General features: G+C 45.6%; 1 protein-coding gene across 1 annotated transcript in view; it reads left to right on the plus strand.

Moving 5' to 3' along the window:
- The window catches only part of LOC135175026 (PHD finger protein 21B-like), a 78,535-nt gene that overhangs the window by 26,759 nt on the left and 33,406 nt on the right, over nt 1-18,370 (plus strand). Inside the window, exons 2-3 of the mRNA XM_064142845.1 lie at nt 1,440-1,532; nt 15,582-15,932. Of these exons, the coding sequence (XP_063998915.1) occupies nt 1,440-1,532; nt 15,582-15,932 (444 nt within the window). The remainder of the gene's footprint in view (nt 1-1,439; nt 1,533-15,581; nt 15,933-18,370) is intronic.

The following is an 18,370-nucleotide window of genomic DNA, read 5'->3' on the forward strand; positions in this document are numbered from 1 at the left end:
TACAGAGGTTTTTAGAGGGGAGAAACTTACATGTGTTTTAATGTACTATGAAGACATACTTTGCTTACTCTTGGTGTCTAGCTGTATTTGGGAGGGTTAAAGATAATCCTAGGGATGTAATTCTGCCCCTGTACTCAGCGCTGCAGAGGCCTCACCTCGAGCATTGTGTGCAGTTCTGGGCCCCTCACTTCAAGGAGGATATTGAGGTGCTGGAGTGAGTCCAGTGGAGAGCAACGAGACTGGTGAGGGGGCTGGAGGGAAAGTCTGATGAGGAGAGGCTGAGGGAGCTGGGGCTGTTCAGCCTGGAGAAAAGGAGACTTAGAGGGGACCTTATAACTCTCTACAACTACCTAAAGGGAAGTTGCAGTCCGGTGGGTTGGGCTCTTCTCCCAGGCAGCCACTGACAGGAAAGAGTGCATGGCCTGAAGCAGAGGCAGAGAAGGTTTAGGTTCAATATTAGAAGCACTTTCCCACAGAAGGGATGGTTAGGCACTGGCATGGGCTGCCCAGGCACTTAGTGCCATGGTCTGGTTGATTGTCTAGGGCTGGGTGCTAGGTTGGATTGGCTGAGCTTGGAAGTCTCTTCCAGCCTGGCTGATTCTATGATTCTATGACTTGGTGGCATGGTTTAGCTAACACCTAATTTGGTGTTAGGTTGTAGGCTGGACTTGATGATCTCAAAGGTCTTTTCCAGCCTCGGTGGTTCTGTTAACACATAGAGTTTTGCCATCTACAGAGTAAACTACAGAGTAAACTTTACATGGATGACAGCAGTATGATGGCTCACAGAGGAAGCTACTTCAAGTATTTTAAATAACCTTTGAGTAGAATTGTTATACAACAGAGAGAAGGGGAGGGAAAATCACTCACAGCAGTAGCTGTCGTGCTGGCCCGAATGCATGTTGCCTCAGCCGGATGTTTTGTGGCAGTGTGCTGTAGTAGATTTGTAGGTAGCTTTCAGCTCTAATGATTCAGTATTTACTGTTCACTAAGACACAATGAACCTCTCTTGTGGCCTTGGCTCCCGTGAAACACATCATTTTACCAGTGCCCTTTTGGAAGTTTCACTGTGGTGCGCTTGGCCTTCCTCCAGAGCTCTTCTAAAGGCAAGCTGGTGCCCAGGCAGCCTTCAGCCCTGGCTGCACGCTGCTGTCTTTGTGTGCCCAACAGACTTCACGGCGGTGAGATCTATCTTGTGCACCAAGTGCTCCAAGGAGACAATAGGCTTTCGTTAGCGGTGCTTTGTAGGGAAGGCTAAAGAGAAGGAAGAGTGTCCTTAGGCAGCGAAGAGCTTCAAATGAACTGGTGTATTGTAGCCTTTCTGTCGGGAGTCAAGAAGAGACGAAGAGCTGGAAGGGGAACTGCTGGGTCGGGCGGATTCTATCTGAGGAAGCTGTGCAAGTGTTTTAAGCTGTGTTCAACTGTTTTTCTTCCAACAGACTTTGGGAACTATCACTGCAGTGCCCATTAAGGTTCCTCAGGTCAGCTCCTTGCAGAGGTTGGCAGGACAAGGACCAGCAGTGCTACCTCAGGTACAAAATGCCAATGCAAAGGGATTTTTGTGTCATTTTATATGTATTCTACTCTATTCCTGTCTGGTGTCCGGACCTGGGTAGGTCAAGACATTCATTTTATCGAACAAAGACTTCGGTGAGTTGAGCAGCGGAATGGTGATCTTCTCCAGATTGTGAGAAAAGAAAGAGAGAGATAAATGAGCTTTCTTCTGGGAGCAGGCTGTTGGCACAGTGAGAAGCTGTTAAAAGCCTTGTGTCTTTATTGCAGGAGAACAAAGTACATGTGGTGACATGGGAACGGAAAGTCTGCAGTTCCCTAACGAAACGGTGTGGTGGCAGCATTAAACTTGCTGCTCAGGATTTATCCTCACACCGTTTTTAACTTGCTTGCCTCTGTCCCAGTGTAAAGTTTTGGCCCAACGAACCCAAGTACAAGCCTGAGGCAAGACTGGCCGAGTAGGAGTGAGAGGAGAGATACAGCCACAGGGTTTTCAGAGATTGTCAAACTGTGTTTTCTTCTCTGAACTTGCATTGGTGTTTCCCTAACCAAGCAATCTATTCCCCAGTTTAAGCCTCTTTAACTATTTTGGATGTAATTTTACACAATGCCTCGAGTTTTATTTGCTGCAGTTCTATGGTTTGTTTTTCAGATTAATGATGATGAGCTATGAATGTATTTCTCCCTCTGAGGCCCTTAGAGGTTGATTTCTCATACCCGAACACTCTGCTATCATTGAAATCAGTGTTGGGTCTTCCTGTTGTTTTGGGGTGTGCTTGGGTTGTTTTCTACTTCTTTTCCCCTCCATTCTACTTCCTTAGTGGCAGAACCTATTAGAACATCTGTGAGCTAAGCCTGGAGGAAGGAGTATATCTGAGATAAAGTTCTTAAATTCTCTCTTTAAATTACATTTTGTGGAAGGCAAAGTTGTGAACATAGAGGAAGGCTTTAGTTTTCTTATCAGGTTCAAGACTTTGCTTTTGAGTTATGCTTACGGCATAACACCGCATTGATTTCTGCCATTTTGGGGTGTCAAACACGAGCAGATTGCTCCTGAAAATAGATGAGGCTCAAGAGGAGCTGAAGGATCTGTAACAGGGACTTAAATTATCATTAAGGTTATGTTTCAGCAGTGCACATGGGGCACTGGGAGAAGCATCACCATTCTGTACTTCTGTTACACAGAAAAGAACTTACTCAGTGTTAGATTCAAGTTTGAAGAACTGGAAAAAGTGGACAGAGCTGATTTCCTCAACTCTGTCAAAAGAACACACAAACTTTCTCCCTTGCTGTTTAGCGCATATTTTTGCTTGCATTTTACTTTGTTCCGCTCCTTTCCTAGCACAGCCTTCAATTTCAGATCTTTTTTATGCAGTCATACCTAATCCTAATGAAATATCAACCCTTTCTCAGCAGCCCTAAGCCATATAATATTTCTATTTCATAAACATAGCATGGGAAGAAACTACATAGCAGCCTCATTTCAGTCACAGTAAACAATGAAGTAGTCAGCTGCACATAAAACCACATTATTAGAGGCATGCCTGAAGTCCTGAGCTTCTACTGGTCTTTTCCCAAGTCAGTAGCTCCTCCTTCAGCAACTGCCTGTCCTCCTCTGCAATTCCTCATGGTCTCTGTGTTCCTCTCCCTTTCAAAGCTTACAGAGAAGGTTTCAATGTCTGTGTTGTTTCGTAGTGGGGATCTCTCCTCACCTGCCAAAGCTTTCCTCTTGATGTCCTGAAAGCTGGGTACTGCGCCTTCCCCACCCTCCATCTCTGGGGAGTCTGGCTTTAAGAACGAGCCGTTTAGAGCCCTGGTAGCAAGGAACCCAGAGCAGCAAAGGCTTCAGTAAGCCCACCTGCAGGCCTCTCTGTGTGCTCCAGCAGTTAAGTCTAGGGCTATTCTGTGCAAGTGACAGGCACAGTGGCAATCATCTAACTGCTTTAATCTTGTCTGTATGTTCTGCTGCTTCTAATCTTGCCTGTGAAGGGTTGGAAGGCCTGAATGGATCCCTTTTGGGATCACTGCCATGTTAGGAGTCTACTTGTCTCTGAGTCAGCCTCTGGAAGTGGCTTTGCACTTAGCCAGACAGTTTGCACTTCAGGTGCGTGCAGGTAAGTGGGATTAATTCAGGTCAGGGTCTGCATTCTTGACAGCACACCAATTGCTACATGACTTTGACCAGTCTCATTATTTCTTTGGGATTTCAGACTCCCTTTAGATTGCTGTGTAGCCATGAGAGGCATTAATATTGCCTGGCTATATGGAAGGAAACAGGAGACTCCTCCAGTTAAGGGCCCCTCATCTTACCTGAAGGATTTTCGTGTTCTTGATGCTTTCATTCTCCCCTATACAGCCTGGTTTGATTTGCTCCTATGGAGTCAAGCAGAAAAATACCACAAGTAAACTGATGCTCCTCACAGTACTTATGTAAAATAATACATACAGCTTTCTAATTTTCCACATTTTTACAGCTATCTGTCATTTGTTCTGTTCATTTGAATGGGTTTATGATGTGACCCCCTGGGAGCTCTTCCATATGGGGAGTGAAGTTTCAAAATCTGCTCATTCACAAATGGCAGCAAAATCCCATCACTTAGTGCAGAACTGCTATTAAATGGTGAGCAAACAAATATTAATTACAATTTCATTGCACAGTGCAAACAATATTTCCTTAGGCATTCATTATTTGACAGAACAAGCCTCTTTGGCAGACCTTGTGTAAGTTCTCTACTTTCAGGGTTTGGTTGGTTTTGGCTTTTTTTTACTGAATACAAAGTGGATTTTGCTTTAATTAAATAAATATTTTTTCTGCTGTGAGCTGTGACATTTGGGAAGTTAATTCCAGGTAGTCTTTTTTCTTCTTACTTTGGCCTTTGAGATTTCCAGGTGAGTGAGGTCTTTTGAAACTGCAGACTCTCTGCTGCAGTCTGAGAAGCAACTCCTGGAGGTTCTCTCCTCAACCACATGAGTAATGCACTCTTGAGCCTCTACTTTATAGCATCCATCAGCTCTAAGCAGGGGCAGCCCTTATGTTAGACTAGGGCTCCAAATTTCCAGATGCAGTGGAGACTGTCTGTTTGGAACTAGTTTGCATACAAATTTAAGTTGTGGTGTAGGCACCTGAAGGCATGTGAGAAATCCTCTTTTCTGTTCTTTGAGTGGAAGATTCTAAATTAAACGATGAAGATATTAAAATAAGCCTTCTGTTTTGTTGCCTGCAATTTGGGCCCAATCCAATTCTCATTCAAATTAATGGAGAGACTATGATGATTTGAATAGCAGTTAAATCAGATTATAATGCCATTTCCCTGACCTATTTTTCCAGTCCTGGTTGAAGGCAGGGCTTGAGATGGCTTTGCTCCTGACACTGCTGATGAGAGTAGAGCAGAGCAGTATAGCAAACGGCTGCAGTGGAGCTACAACGCAGGTTAGTGGTAAAGAGAACCAGGTATGGACAAGCCCTTTTGAGGAAATGTGCCTGTTGTTCAGCAGACTCTAGCCAGTTCTGATGTCAAATGCTGCTTACTTTTTGTCTTGATTTGAATTCATCAGGGTCTGGATTTGGCAAGTAGGCTGCAGGCTGCTTTGGGGCCAGGGCTGTTCTATCGCCACGTGTCTGTTCATCACTGGGGCCTGTCAGAGACTGCAGTCTCTGGTTGCTCCCAGAACTTAAATGCACATTCTCATGTTTTACTTTCCTTGTCATAGTTCTCCTGAGTGCAGTTCCATTGCTAGCTCTGCTTTGCACAGAATCACAGAGTTGCTAAGGTTGGAAAAGACCTCTAAGATCATTGAGTCCAACTGTCAACCCTGCACCACTGTGCCCACTAAACTGTGTTCCAAAGTGCCACGGCTGTGTATTTGTTTCAACACTTCCAGGAGTGACTCCACCACTGCCCTGGGAAACCTGTTCCAGTTCTTGACCACTCTTTCAGCCAAGAACTTTTTTCCCAGTATCCAGTCTAAACCTCCCCTGGCATAACCTGAGGCCATTGCCTCACAGTAGCACCACATGTACCACTGTCTTCATATGTGTACCAAACCCAACCATTACTCCTGGCTTCCCTGGTGATAGTGGTTCTGAAAGATTTCTTCAAGGGAAAATGACTCCTGTAGACAGAGCTCCAGTTGTGTGATGCCATTGTGAACTGTAGAACAACTCTGTTAGTCTGCTGCAAAGAAGAAATCTGAAGAAATCTCTTAGATTGGTCTGTGGCAAAGCCTCTCTCTGCTTGCACTCTAAGACTAAAAATCATATCTTTAAATCATTTGGTTTAGTATAATTTGTTAGGACCAGGCACAGCCATTAGAAAGTGGGAAAAGAGTAAGTGCAAGTCAACCTTTTGTGAAAGTAGAGGCAAGCATATATAGAGGCTCCTGTAATATGTTGCACAGAACTGCACCATAGAGAGACAAGAGCACTTTATGGCTTGTTTGGAGTAAGGAATAATTGAATTGGGTAAAGTTGCTGTTACAATATCAGAGGAGAAAAGGACTATAATCCCCTAAGGGATGCCATGCACCTTTCTGGGATATAACCCTCAGTGCTTCCAGGGGGATGTGTTAGAATGCTGGTGGGGGAGAGGAGAGATAATGTAATTCCAGTTAACTTAATCAGCGTGGTGCATAACCAAGCCACGGGTTTTGCAATAGTAGTTAATATTCATTGGCTGCATGCGTGCAGCAAACAGAAACAAAATTGCTTTTTCAAAAGAAAGGGTTGCAGAAGCCTAGATGGAAATGCAGCCCTTAATAAATGCAGCTGTTAATCTGTTTTATTCTGTCTAAGCTTTTATACTGTGCTTGTCACTGCGTTTGAAGCACCTTCCCGTAATGCGTTAAGCACGGAGATTAACATCTGTAAGCGACTTCTTCTGTCATCCCTTCCCTTTGGGAAGAAGCCTGTGCAGCTCAAGAGTTTTGGTTAGGGTTCCTTTTTTATCACTTTGCTTATTTTTAATAGGCATGCTACTATTAATTACATGCCACTGTATATTTCTGCCAGAGGAGTGTAAGAGAAGGTGGTTATTGTAGAAACTGATGGCGTTTGTGCCGTTAACTTGTAGAGAACCGGGCCTGCTGCGGCAGCATAAGAAGTGATGGTTTCAAACCTAAAAAGGGAGATTTAGACTAGACAGAAGGAAGAAGTATTCACTCTGAGGGTGGTGGGACACTGGCTCAGAGAGTTGGTAGGTGTCCCATCCCTGGAACCATTCCACATCAGTTTTAATAGGGCTATGACCAATCTGCTGTAATTGAAGGTGTCCCACCACGCTGCAGAGGAGTTGGACTAGTGACCTTTGAAGGACCCTTCCATCCAAAGCATTCTGGCATTCTGTGGCACCTGCCTATGTGAGCATGCCTTGCTGAGGAGCTTGCCTGCACCAGAAATGTGTGTCCACCTTGGCTTTTTGTACAAAGTCTTTAGAGGGGGAGCAGGTTGGGATGAAGTCTCAATTGCTACTGGATTGAAAGTCTGTGGGAATCTCATTGGTGCACTAGTGGATAGATTTCATAGGTAGTCTGTGTTGCTGAGAGAAGCATGGGATTCTTGAAGCATCTGAAGTGCTCCAGGGTATATATTTCACACTGCTGGAGCACAGCCAAGACAGAGGAAGGTGGGACTGAAGTAGTGAGACAACTGTTTGTGGTGGATGGTGGTATGCCAGAGATAGGAAACCTGGTCTTCTGCATTAGGGACAAAGTTGAACATGTGTGGTGCATCAATGGAGACCACACCTAGATGCACATTTTCCAGATGCTTCCCTCTGTTCCCTCTGCCTTTCTGGGTTTCTGTGTTAATAGTCTGTTCTTAAAGAGAGGACTGATCCATGGTGGTGGGGAAGGAGAAGCAGAACTGGCTGTTATTGGTGCTTAAGGCCCCCGTTTTGAAGACTGAACATTTTGCAAAGGGCCTCTATGGAAGTCATATCTGCATAAGAGTAGGAACCTAAAGCACCCATACAACTCCCAGGAAAGATTCAAGCCATTTTTACGCCTAAGAGGGTCCCTTTTTTCCAGGAACAACCTCCTTGTTTCTCTATATTGAATTCTGCCTTGCAGAGTACCAGGAAGATGAGAAAAAATGCCTCCTCTCTCCACTGATACCATTTGTATGACTGATGTCGCTTCAGATCCGTGTCTGACTTGATTTGGGCTATGCTGTGCCTCTGAGCCAGTTGTGCAAGCTTGTGGTGTGAGTAGAAGATGGATGGGAAGGGCTTCTTTTCTTGCAGTACCTCAGTGGAGGATTGTAGGAGTTCCCTGACTGAAGCCTGTCCCTAAAGCCTGGATTTCCGCCTCTGGCATCTGAGCTTTGGTGTGCTTCCTCATTGCTTGGGCTGCCAGCAGGTACAAATGATTTTTTTTACTAGTTTTGTCTTCCAAGTTTTTAAATTTGGACTAGTAAATGATTTGGGGCTGCTCAAATCACTGTGATAGGCCAGTCTTGTTGTCTAGAGGCAGGAAAAGCTCTTAAAGTGATGGACAGCAGAAAGCAGTGGCGTCCGTGGTCTTTAAAGTCACACCACAGTTTGAGTGCGGTGAGCGCCCAGCTGTGTGGATTAGTCCAGAGCCCAGCTCTGCATGTGTATGTACAGGAGGAAAGCAGACAGATGTTCACTGATGGCCATAAGGCTTCATGGACAGGTTGTATTTAAATTGAAATAAGTTAATCATAGATGAGTATCTGTGTGAGAAGCCAGCTGACACGTAGTGCTGAAAAGAGTAGAAATGGAAGTAAATGATTGACTGCTGTGTGTAACCACAGCCTGGGTTTGATATTTCTATTGTCATCCTAAACAATAAAGATGAAATCCTTTCCTCAGAGGTACCTAGGTAACTGCATATTCAAGGACAGAATCATTGTGCAGAACAGCAACAAAAAAAGGCAGGAATCCTTGTCAACTTCAACCTCTACTTGTTACTTTTTGGAATAATATTGGTTTTAATTTGCTGCTTTAAGGTTAGTTTCTCCCTTTGCAAATGGAAAAGAGCCACTTAATGATTCATCAGTCAAATAGCAACAACACCCAAGCAGAAAATACAGGCAGTATAGCTGAGGAGGAAATCACAGAATCATAGATTGGAAGGAACCTCCAGGGTTCGAGTCCAACCCACTTGCCAAGCAGCATCCCCTAGGGCAGTTTGCACAGGAACGCAGCCAGGCAGGTTTTAAAGTCTGCAGAGAAGGAGACTCCACAGCCTCTCTGGGCAACCTGTTCAAGGGCTCTGTCACCCTCACTGTAAGGAAGTTTCTCCTTATGTTGAGGTGAAACCTACTCTGTTCCAGTTTGTAGCCATTGCTCCTTGGCTTGTTGCTGCTGACCAGTGACAAGAGCTTGGCCCCCTCCACTTGACACCCACCCCTTAGATACTTGTACACATTGATCAGATCTCCTCTCAGCCTTCTCTTCTCCAGACTGAACAGCCCCAGGGCTCTCAGTCTCTCTTCTTAGGGCAAATGCTCAAGTCTCCCACTCATCCTCGTGGCTTTCCACTGGACTCTTTCTAGCAAGTCTCTGTCTCTCCTGAACTGGGGACCCCAAAATTGGACACAGTATTCCAGGTGCAAATACTGGTTTGTGTTCAAAACACTGGAAAAATCAATAAAGAACTCTCATCTGACCACCTTATGCCAACATCCCCAAAAACCCAGGGCTTGAGGATGGTAGCAGGTTAACGCATGGTAAAGTGGTTAACTGCTCATTTCCCCAGCACAGAAGCGATGGAATGGACCACACAAAACAAACAAACAACTCTGGGTTCAGATAAGAGTTTAATATAAAAGTAGGTAACATAATCATTATCTACGATTAGCTTAGCTTAGCCTACTTGCAGAAAAAAAGAGCAGTGAAATGCAGGAAAGGAATAAAACCCCAGAACAAACCAGAAAAGCCAAACAGTGAGCTGCCCAGTTCCCACCCATGTCAGTGCCATCCCTGTGGAACCAAGGCAGCAAAAGCCTCTCACGTTACCATCTGAACTTCAAGCCCCCTAATACTTTACACCAGCTGGCACTTTCATTTTTGAAGCTGGCATGAGGCAGGATGGTTTGAATAGCAGCAGGTTAAAACTCAAACTATGACAAGAATTCACCCTTAACATTGCTCTCAGCAGAGCTTCCACGTCGGCAGTGCTAAGCAAAGCTGAAGGAGAAGACCTAGATGAAATAGCTCTGTCTTCTTAAATGCTGTACAGGGGTTGTTATCTGTGTGCCACCTTTGCACTGAAGCTGCCTATCTGTAACTGACAAGTTGAAATCAAAAGTACAGTAGGTATGCAGCCCAGTGGAAATGTCAGCTGTAAGGCACGTCATTTGAATATGCATGGAAATACCACAGAGTGACTCTTGAGTCGTGTGGGATAAAAAATGAGAGACCAGAGTGTGTTGTGATTATGCTGGTTGCACTTCATAAAGTCACAGAATCAAGCAGGTTGAAAGAGACCTCCAGGCTCATCCAGTCCAACCTAGCACCCAGCCCTAGCCGATCAACCAGATCATGGCACTCAGTGCCCCATCCAGGCTTGGCTTCAACACCTCCAGGCACGGTGACTCCACCAGCTCCCTGGGCAGCCCATTCCAATGCCAATCACTCTCTCTGCCAACAACTTCCTCCTAACATCCAGCCTAGACCTGCCCTGGCACAGCTTCAGGCTGTGTCCCTTCTTCTGTTGCTGGCTGCCTGGCAGCAGAGCCGAACCCCACCTGGCTACAGCCTCTCTTCGGGTAGTTGTAGAGAGCAGTGAGGTCTACCTTGAGCCTCCTCTTCTCCAGACTTGTGGGGAGCAGCTGGGGGAACCTGGGTTATTTAACCTGGAGAAAAGGAGGCTGTGAAGAGAAGCCCCCTTCTTGCTCTCTACAGGTGCCTGGAATGAGGTTGTAGCTAGGTGAGTGTTGGCCTCACTCTGGGCTGAAGATAATAGGAGCTTATTGGGAAAGGAACCAAATATCAACCAAGCTGGAGACATTTGTATTCAGGTCAGTTGGGTAAGCTGGATATTAGAGTGTGTCATTGCTGTAAAGTTATGCAGAACCTTTTCTTGTGCGAGGTTTTTACTGATGAGAGAAAGAAGAGGGAGAGAGTCAGTCCTCAGCTGACATAAACAGACACAGCTTTACTGAAGTCAGTGTGCATCTGTTCATTCTGGTGAGGGATATAATTACCCCATGTTGCACTCATTTTATCAGCCGTTGCTAATGTTTTCTGTGTGATCCTCTAAAGCTTTTCAAGAATGAAAGCACTGTCTGCAGCTCCCAGCACTTTGCCTCTGTGACATATGAATTGTGCCAAATCCATTTTGAGTTTTTGTTTTTAAGCTCTGAGCACAAGGGTGAAGTGAAAATAAAGTGTGAATAATGGTCTTTCTCTCAAAGGCAACGTGATGCCGCGTTGAGCTGAAAAATTCACTCTGGTGCAGATCGGCCCTGCCGGTATGAAGGGCTGATTTATGCTGAGCACGATCCAGCTGATAGCTGATACTGGGGAGGGTTAGGGCTCTTCAGTGTTGCTGACAAAGCTGTAACGAGATCCAGGGACTAGATGCTGAAGTTAGGCAAATGCAACCTTGCAATAAAATGCCAGTCATGAACCTAATAAAATATCTTAAGGGTTTAGTTGGGCTTGTGATGAAGTAATCGTTAAGACGTACTTAGTGTTTGCTTTTAAAATGGGTCTGCAGTTCCTGGGAGAAATTCTCTCGCCAGCTGGGGAACCTTCATGGTCCCTTTTGGTTTTGTAATTGGCGTGCACTTGTTAACTTCCCTTCTTTTCTAGGCATAAGAGCACATTTACCAGAAACGCCCTTAACAGTTCTCATAGCACCTGCAGAACTGCCCAGAGACAACTGCTCTAATTAAATCCTCTCCTTTAGGACTGCGTAGGATTGCCCACAGAAATGGGAGGAATTGTGTGCTTCCTTTCCCTTCTCCTTTCCCTCCATTCTTGTTTGGATTTGATCTCGAGGGATTACTTTATAACAGCTGGGGTTTTTTTTAACCTTCCTTTCCTTTACTACAGCGGCTCACCTGATGGGTTATTGCTCAGGAAATAGATTGCAGGTGATCAGAGCTGCCTTTGTCAGTGGTGACACACATCGGGTGATCAGAGTTGCCTTTGTCAGTGATGACACACATCGGGCTCTCCAAACTCTGCCACTCAGCAGTTCCTTCACCTCTATGGTTTTCAACAAATTGTGCTCTTGAGAACTGGAATGATGTTTCGATGTAATGGAAGCCCTTGGGCTTCGTAAGGGGGTATCCGGATGGAGCTTAATGATACGGGATATACAGCCACTTACATTAGTCACAGGAGCTGATTCCCTCCTGCTCTGGACCTCTTTAAAATACGTGAAACTGGAGGTTGCTGAGCAAAAGAGCACTCTGCACGTCTCGCAGGACCGGGCTCCCTGTTATTTCCCTGTCCAAAAAGCAGACAGCCCCCACCTCCTGAGCTCTCAGATCTAGGAATATCTCCTTGAACAGCACTCTCACCTGCAGGCTGTTTGAGAAGTACCAGGGGTGACTGAATATTGCTGCCTAACATTTTCTGTTACTGTGGATACTGAGGAAACTCAAAAACAACACAGGCCCGTGAAATCATCTTATTCAGGAAGAAGCTCTCTCTTCTCCTGCTTTTAGAGCCCTGGTAGTATCACATTCTGTTTTGACAGCTGTCAGAAGTTAAATGACAGATATTTGGGGAGACAAGGGTTGAGCTACAGGAGAATTGTTATTTGCAGCACTCACCAGCAGTTGCAGTGTGCACTTGGTAACACACTTGCTGTCTGCTATTCTTTCTCTTCTCCCCTCTCTCCTTCGCCAAATTTGTGCGCGGTCTGTTTCCGCGGCTGCCGTAACGGGCACTGCTGCCGCACAACCTGTGCTGCTTTCGGTAGAAAACATCTTTCTGATACCTTGCATGCAAAATACAGCCCATGCCCTGCCCTACTTTTTCTCCAGTTCTTCTTCGGAGACTGTCAGCTTCCAAACTTCTGCTGGTGCCACTGTTCTTCTTTCATCTCTGAGATGTGAGCTACAGCTTTGCCGTGAGAAGGAATTACTATACCTCTTCCCTTAATTTTTTAGCTTTTTCTCCCCCAGCTGACACCATTTATTCTCAGAGTACAGCAGTAGTTCGGTTCTTAACGTGAAACGCTGCTAAAGGTCTCTCACTTCTCTCACTTAGCTGCTTATGAAGTGCTTACACTTAGTGTTTGGAGGATAACAGGCTCGTAGGTGTTAGAGCAGAGGGGGCTTCTGTTTGCTTTCTCGTTTGGATGCGTGCCTCTCTGGGCGGTAGAAACAAACATTATTTCCCCTTTCACTCGGAAGGACCTGAAACTTTCCTGTGCCCAGCCCTTTCTGTTATTCTGTAACTGCAGCTGGACAAGCTCTCCTAATGTCAGCTGAAGGAGGCAGGGAGTGCGCAGGGGCTTAGGGCTTGCTGACCGCTATACCTTCTCCGCATCACACGGTGGCAGAAGACACCCGGCGCTTGCTCTGCCTCTTGGCGTTTGCTCAGCCCTGGCAGCTGTTTCAGTTTGCAGCGCTTTATAGTGTGTGCTACCTTGGGAGACTGTTTAATTGTGCGGGAAGAACTTACTTTATAGTGAAGTAATATGCATTGATTGATTTACTTCTAAAACACACATCCACAACTTGCAGAATGTGTTGCATAGGGTTCACTAGGATACTGTCTCAGACAGTCGATTATGTTTATGTAATAGTATAGAGAAGATAATTGTGTAACAGAGACATTTTAATTAGGCTTCTGATTAAATATAAAGACGCAGTTAAGAGTGACAGATACAGTAGATGCTGGTAGACTACATGACAGGTTTTGGCTAGATAAAATCCTGATCTGGCTTTTGTCTGATCTGATTCTTTTATGAAGCTCTCAGTGGCAGTTGTGTTGAATCTTTGATCTGAACAACTCTGTATTCTCTCATTTCCTCTCTCTGTGTGTCCATTGCTGTGTTTTTCTGTTGGTAACAGAGGTGATAGTGATTTACAAGAACATGATTTTGTTTTAAGGAGAGGTGGGCTAAGAACTCAGTTTGGATTTTTTTAGCTGTGGTAGTAGGTTTTAACTGTATTTTGCCAAGACTCTCACACTGTTTTCTGAATAATGCTACCCTTTCTGTGAACACAGGTCTCAGCTCGTGAGCATGAGCAACTTTTTAAAGAGGCACTTGTATAACACAGGAAGGATGTTATCATGAAAATGCAGATGTAGATACTACAAAGAGCTGCTTGCATAACTGACTCTGATACAGACATGAACAAGCTGCTTTAAGTAATAGCTCCTATCGCACTGTACTGTTGTTTATGTTAGAAGCCTCGGTTTTGCAGGGTGGCTGGGCCAGGATAGGCTTAACCTAATCCTTGGTGTACTACATTTGAAAATGAGACCATTAAGCCATTATGGATATTAAGCTAATTATAGACTCCTCTCCTGACTTGGCAGAGGTATTTGCCTGTTACCTGAATAAATCACAATTTCACATTAGGTCATCAGATAAAGAAACCATTCCATTTCTGCCACTGTGTGTTGACTATAGTTAGTCCAGCTTAGTACAGTTCTGCACAATTTCACTTGGACCTGTGAAGACCTCTAATACTACCCCAGAGCTGTGAGCTGAATACAAGTCTGCTGCAGGACCTTGGGCAAACCCTCCTCTTTTCCCTTCTTTGTCTTTGTTCCTTCCTTCGCTTTCCCTCTCTCCTGGTTACTGACAATTTCAGCTTTGGAGCAGGACTGTGCTTCTGATGCACTTTTGCACTGCTTGTAGGTGTTAGGATCCTATCAGCAGTCAAGGGCTGAATTACCAAAGCACAACGAGCTCGCAATACGTGTGTTGCTACACTTAATATTTGCTACAGGGACAACTGGGTACAGCTCCTTCTTGACACCATGGAGCACGAGACCAGCCTTGAGAGATGACTTTGGTACACGGGTGAAATCCCTGTTTTTTCATTAATTTGGTTACCTAGGCTGGAGATTGAAGTCGGCGTCCTTGAAAGAGCTCTTGTTGACTACAGTGCAGTGACAGGGGCAGCTGTTTCCAATGTCTATTACAACTTGTCATTTTGTTTCACAGTGTGGAAGGTGCCAGAAGTGACAGGACTAAATAAGCACAGAGGGAACTGACTGTTTTATCTGGCCGTGTTAAGGAATAAGCAGGGAGTGAAGTTAACTTCACGTGAAGCAGTTTAAATTATGTATTTTCAACCCTAGAACATTGTTAAAGCAGAGCCGTGTTGACAGGAGTGGTGTTAATTACCCCACTGGAAATGCACCACATGAGCTGGAAGCATTTGTTTGCAGCTATCATTCATGGCTCTGGGTAAAGCCAGCAACAGCCTCCACAAATCTTGGCAAGCAATATCCCCTTCCATGCGTGGAAGTTCTTTCCACATCCATCTGCAGCTGCAAACTAGCTCTTTGGTTGCTGCAGCAAAATCAGAAGTTCAATGGTTGTGGGAGTCCTTCCTCTCTTTGTGTTTCTTTTTTGTGGTCAGAGTGCTTGTGTGGGTGAACTGCTCCGCGTTATACGTGGCACATCTTGAAGACATGAGGATCTTCATTCACTCATCCCCCACTGTGAATGCCTATGCTTCCTGTTCCTGTAAATGCATTCTCACGAATTCCTTCATGATTCATTTCCCACTCCTTGATTCACAGCAAGAGTGCTGTGTTCTTCAGAACAGGAACTTACTGCATCTGGGCTTTGCAAAGGTTTAAACGTCCCTGCTGAGAATTGGATGTGACCCGAGTAGCATTTGTATGGGTGTGTGCTAATGACGGTGAGGAGTGGACTTTTTCCTCCCTTCTTGTTCGGCATGGCAGTGCATTAAGGACTCCAAAATGACCTAACCGAGGAGCACTGGGAGTATAGCTACAAGTGAACGAGTGGCTGACCACTCGAGTTGTTACGTTCAGTTTTTGCTGGGTGCTTCTGCTCCATGGTTAATGCAGTCCGAGATCCTGCTGGCAGAGTGCGTGTGCTGTTTGCTCGCTGTGGCATGAGCCTGTGCCTAATAACATCTGATTCTCTGTTCGCAGGTTAGGCCAAAGACTCTGATTCCAGACAGCCTCCCTATCTCCCCGTGCAGAGACCAACCTTCCAAGCAGCCTCCTACCTTCCAGAAAGCAACTGTAGTCAGCATAAAAAACCCCAGTCCTGCCCTCCCGACCGCCAATAACACTGTCAGCCATGTACAGACGCCTAACAGCCAGTCACAAAGTGTCACCGACTCCGCGGCTATTTCGTCACCCCTGAGCAGTGCAGGTGTGGCCTACGCCATCATTTCCACCTCCCCCAACAATGCAACTCCTATCAGCACCAGCGCCACTGTCTCTGTGGTCAATGACAGCATTAAAGTGCAACCACTCCTCATTAGTGCCGACAGCAAGGTAGGTTCTGCTTTTGACAGCGCTTTGTTTTTGTCAGCACACACAGGAATTACATGGCAGATGTAAGCAGAACGTTCCCCTGGGGCTGTGCTGCCCTGTGCAGGGTGGTGGCAGTGGCTCCTTCTGAAGAAAGCAGTCAGCAAGCAGTGGGAAAGTTCTGAAGGGAGCAGGTGGGTGCTAGCAGCCTGCTACTTGCATTCAGGCCATTTGTTAGTGGAACAAAACGCATCGTTGTACAGCCTGACGTTAATGGGCCATCTTCTCTTTCCTTAAACCAATCCTGGCAACGAATATTCCTGTGCTCTGTGCAGGCTCAGAGTTCCTACGGATTCCCTCTTCAATTATACAGTGATAGGGGTTATGTCAACTGACCCTAGGCAGCATATCAGTATCAGTAATCAGACCTTCCCCTCTGCGCTTTCAGGGGGAGGCCAAATGAAGTGAGAGGCAGGGGTTCAAACCTGATCAGCAGATGAATCACTAGGAAAGAATCAATTTATGAATTACTTGTTTCTTCTTTGAACTGCTTTTCAGCTGTGAAATGCAAGAACTTCATCACTCTGCCACTAGAAACGGATTCAATAAAGGCTGCCAATGTACCCAGCAGACCTTTGCTGTAATTTGCTAGTGGGATCCTGCTCTTCTGGGTCATTTTGGTAGCACAGGTTCTCAGACAGTGCTGAAAAAGAATACAGGATGTAGAACAGCTTTTGAGGTAAATAAAAGCAGGCATCTCTTCCTCTCTTTCCTGACAGAATTTGTTTTTCTCTTACTTGAACTGGCTACTGGTTAAGAAAGCCATCCCTTTTTATGCCCTTGAATCTTCCAGGGTGGCAGAGTTGAGACAAAGCAACAACAATTAAATAACACTGATTGAAAGTTAGAAATTAAATAGATGGGAAGGGCCCAGTGTTCAGATCCAGTGATCAAATTACCAAGAGGATGAGTTCGGGAAGGTCCTTGGTGAAGCTTTGATTAAGAACTTGTAGTTCTGTGGTCAGAAAATGCCTTTCACTCCATTTAAATGAATACCTTCTGAGAGAATGTTATCTGCACTATGTAAATGTTCCTGTGGTGATTCACTTACAAGCAGCTGGCTGTACTAACGTGCATGCACATGTGAGGGGTCTGCATAGTAATTCCTGTAGGTTCCAAACAAGAAGCAATTTCAATTTAAGGCACATCTCTTTATTTTGTTTATGCAAAACTGGACATCCACTGCTCACAAGACCAAAATGCTGGTTATGAACTCTGATCTCAGTTGCATGAGATCTTCCTCCCCACCCATGTGGACTTACTCTGAAATGCCAGTAGTATGACTGAGTTGCAGCTGTGGTTTTGATTATGTAGTAATTCCATCTCTTCTACCTGTATGCAAAGTAAAATCAAATTAAAAGAGCTTAAAAATAAGTCCAAGAGATCAGAGGGCTGGAGCACCTCTCCTACAAAACAGGTTGGGAGAGTTGGGATTTATCAGCTTGGAGAAGAGAAGGCTTTGGGGACACCTAACAGTATTTGTGTCTGAAGTGGACCTACAGGAAGGCTAGAGAGGGACCCTGCACAAGAGTATTGTCCTGGGCTAACACAGCCTGTTCTCACAAGCGGGCTCCCCTCCCTGCGCCGCCAGCCTCGCACACAGCCGGGAGGGAAAGCCACATCTCTGGGTTGAGATCAGGAGTTTCCTGTCAGAGGTACAACGCACAAGAGACAACACCTGAGCCTGTTTGCTGAGAAGTGCAGCAACGTGCAGAAGCAGCAGCAGAAGCCTCCCCTCCACCCAAGCACTCAGCAGCCCACCCAGTGGAAAAGACACACACTCCAGAGCCAGACTGTAAGCAGCAACCAGAAACAGGAAGCCTCTTGTGTTACAAATGAACTTCCAGTTCCATGAGACTTTACTCCAGCCAGCACATTCATTTTGGAGCTGGCATGATGGCAGCATCCCACTTCCTTATGTCCTCCCCACGGTCAGATAAGTGAACCACAGGGCTCGCCATAGTGTGTAGCGCAGGTTCTCTCCTTGGGAAAGAGAGGTGCCCGATCCTCAGAGCCGAAAGGCAGGACCATACAGGTGGGGACCAGGACGTGTTCTTTTGGAGTTGATGGACCTCCAAGGACAGTTCCTTCACAGCTCAAACACAGGCTTGAACAGAGGGGGAGTGACTTCCCTTGCACTGCTGGAGCCATTTTGTCCACCATTTGTACTTGTCCCTCTTTCAAGGCCAGAGATAAAGACTGAGTGACCACCCCTAGCTCTTTCTCTTGCTCCTGTGATGACTCTGGTTCATCTTCATCCTTTGTAAGGTGAACTGCTTTCTTTTTTCTGTACAGGGGCAGCTGATGCTGGCACAGGCTGGTTCTCTGGTGCAGCTGCTGTGCCTGCTGTTGGAGTTTAGTAGCCATGGTGCCTCCTGGTCTGCCTGTAGGTGCAGAGACCT

Source organism: Pogoniulus pusillus, chromosome 4 (genome assembly GCF_015220805.1).
Source record: "Pogoniulus pusillus isolate bPogPus1 chromosome 4, bPogPus1.pri, whole genome shotgun sequence".
NCBI classification, from domain to species: Eukaryota; Metazoa; Chordata; class Aves; order Piciformes; family Lybiidae; genus Pogoniulus; species Pogoniulus pusillus.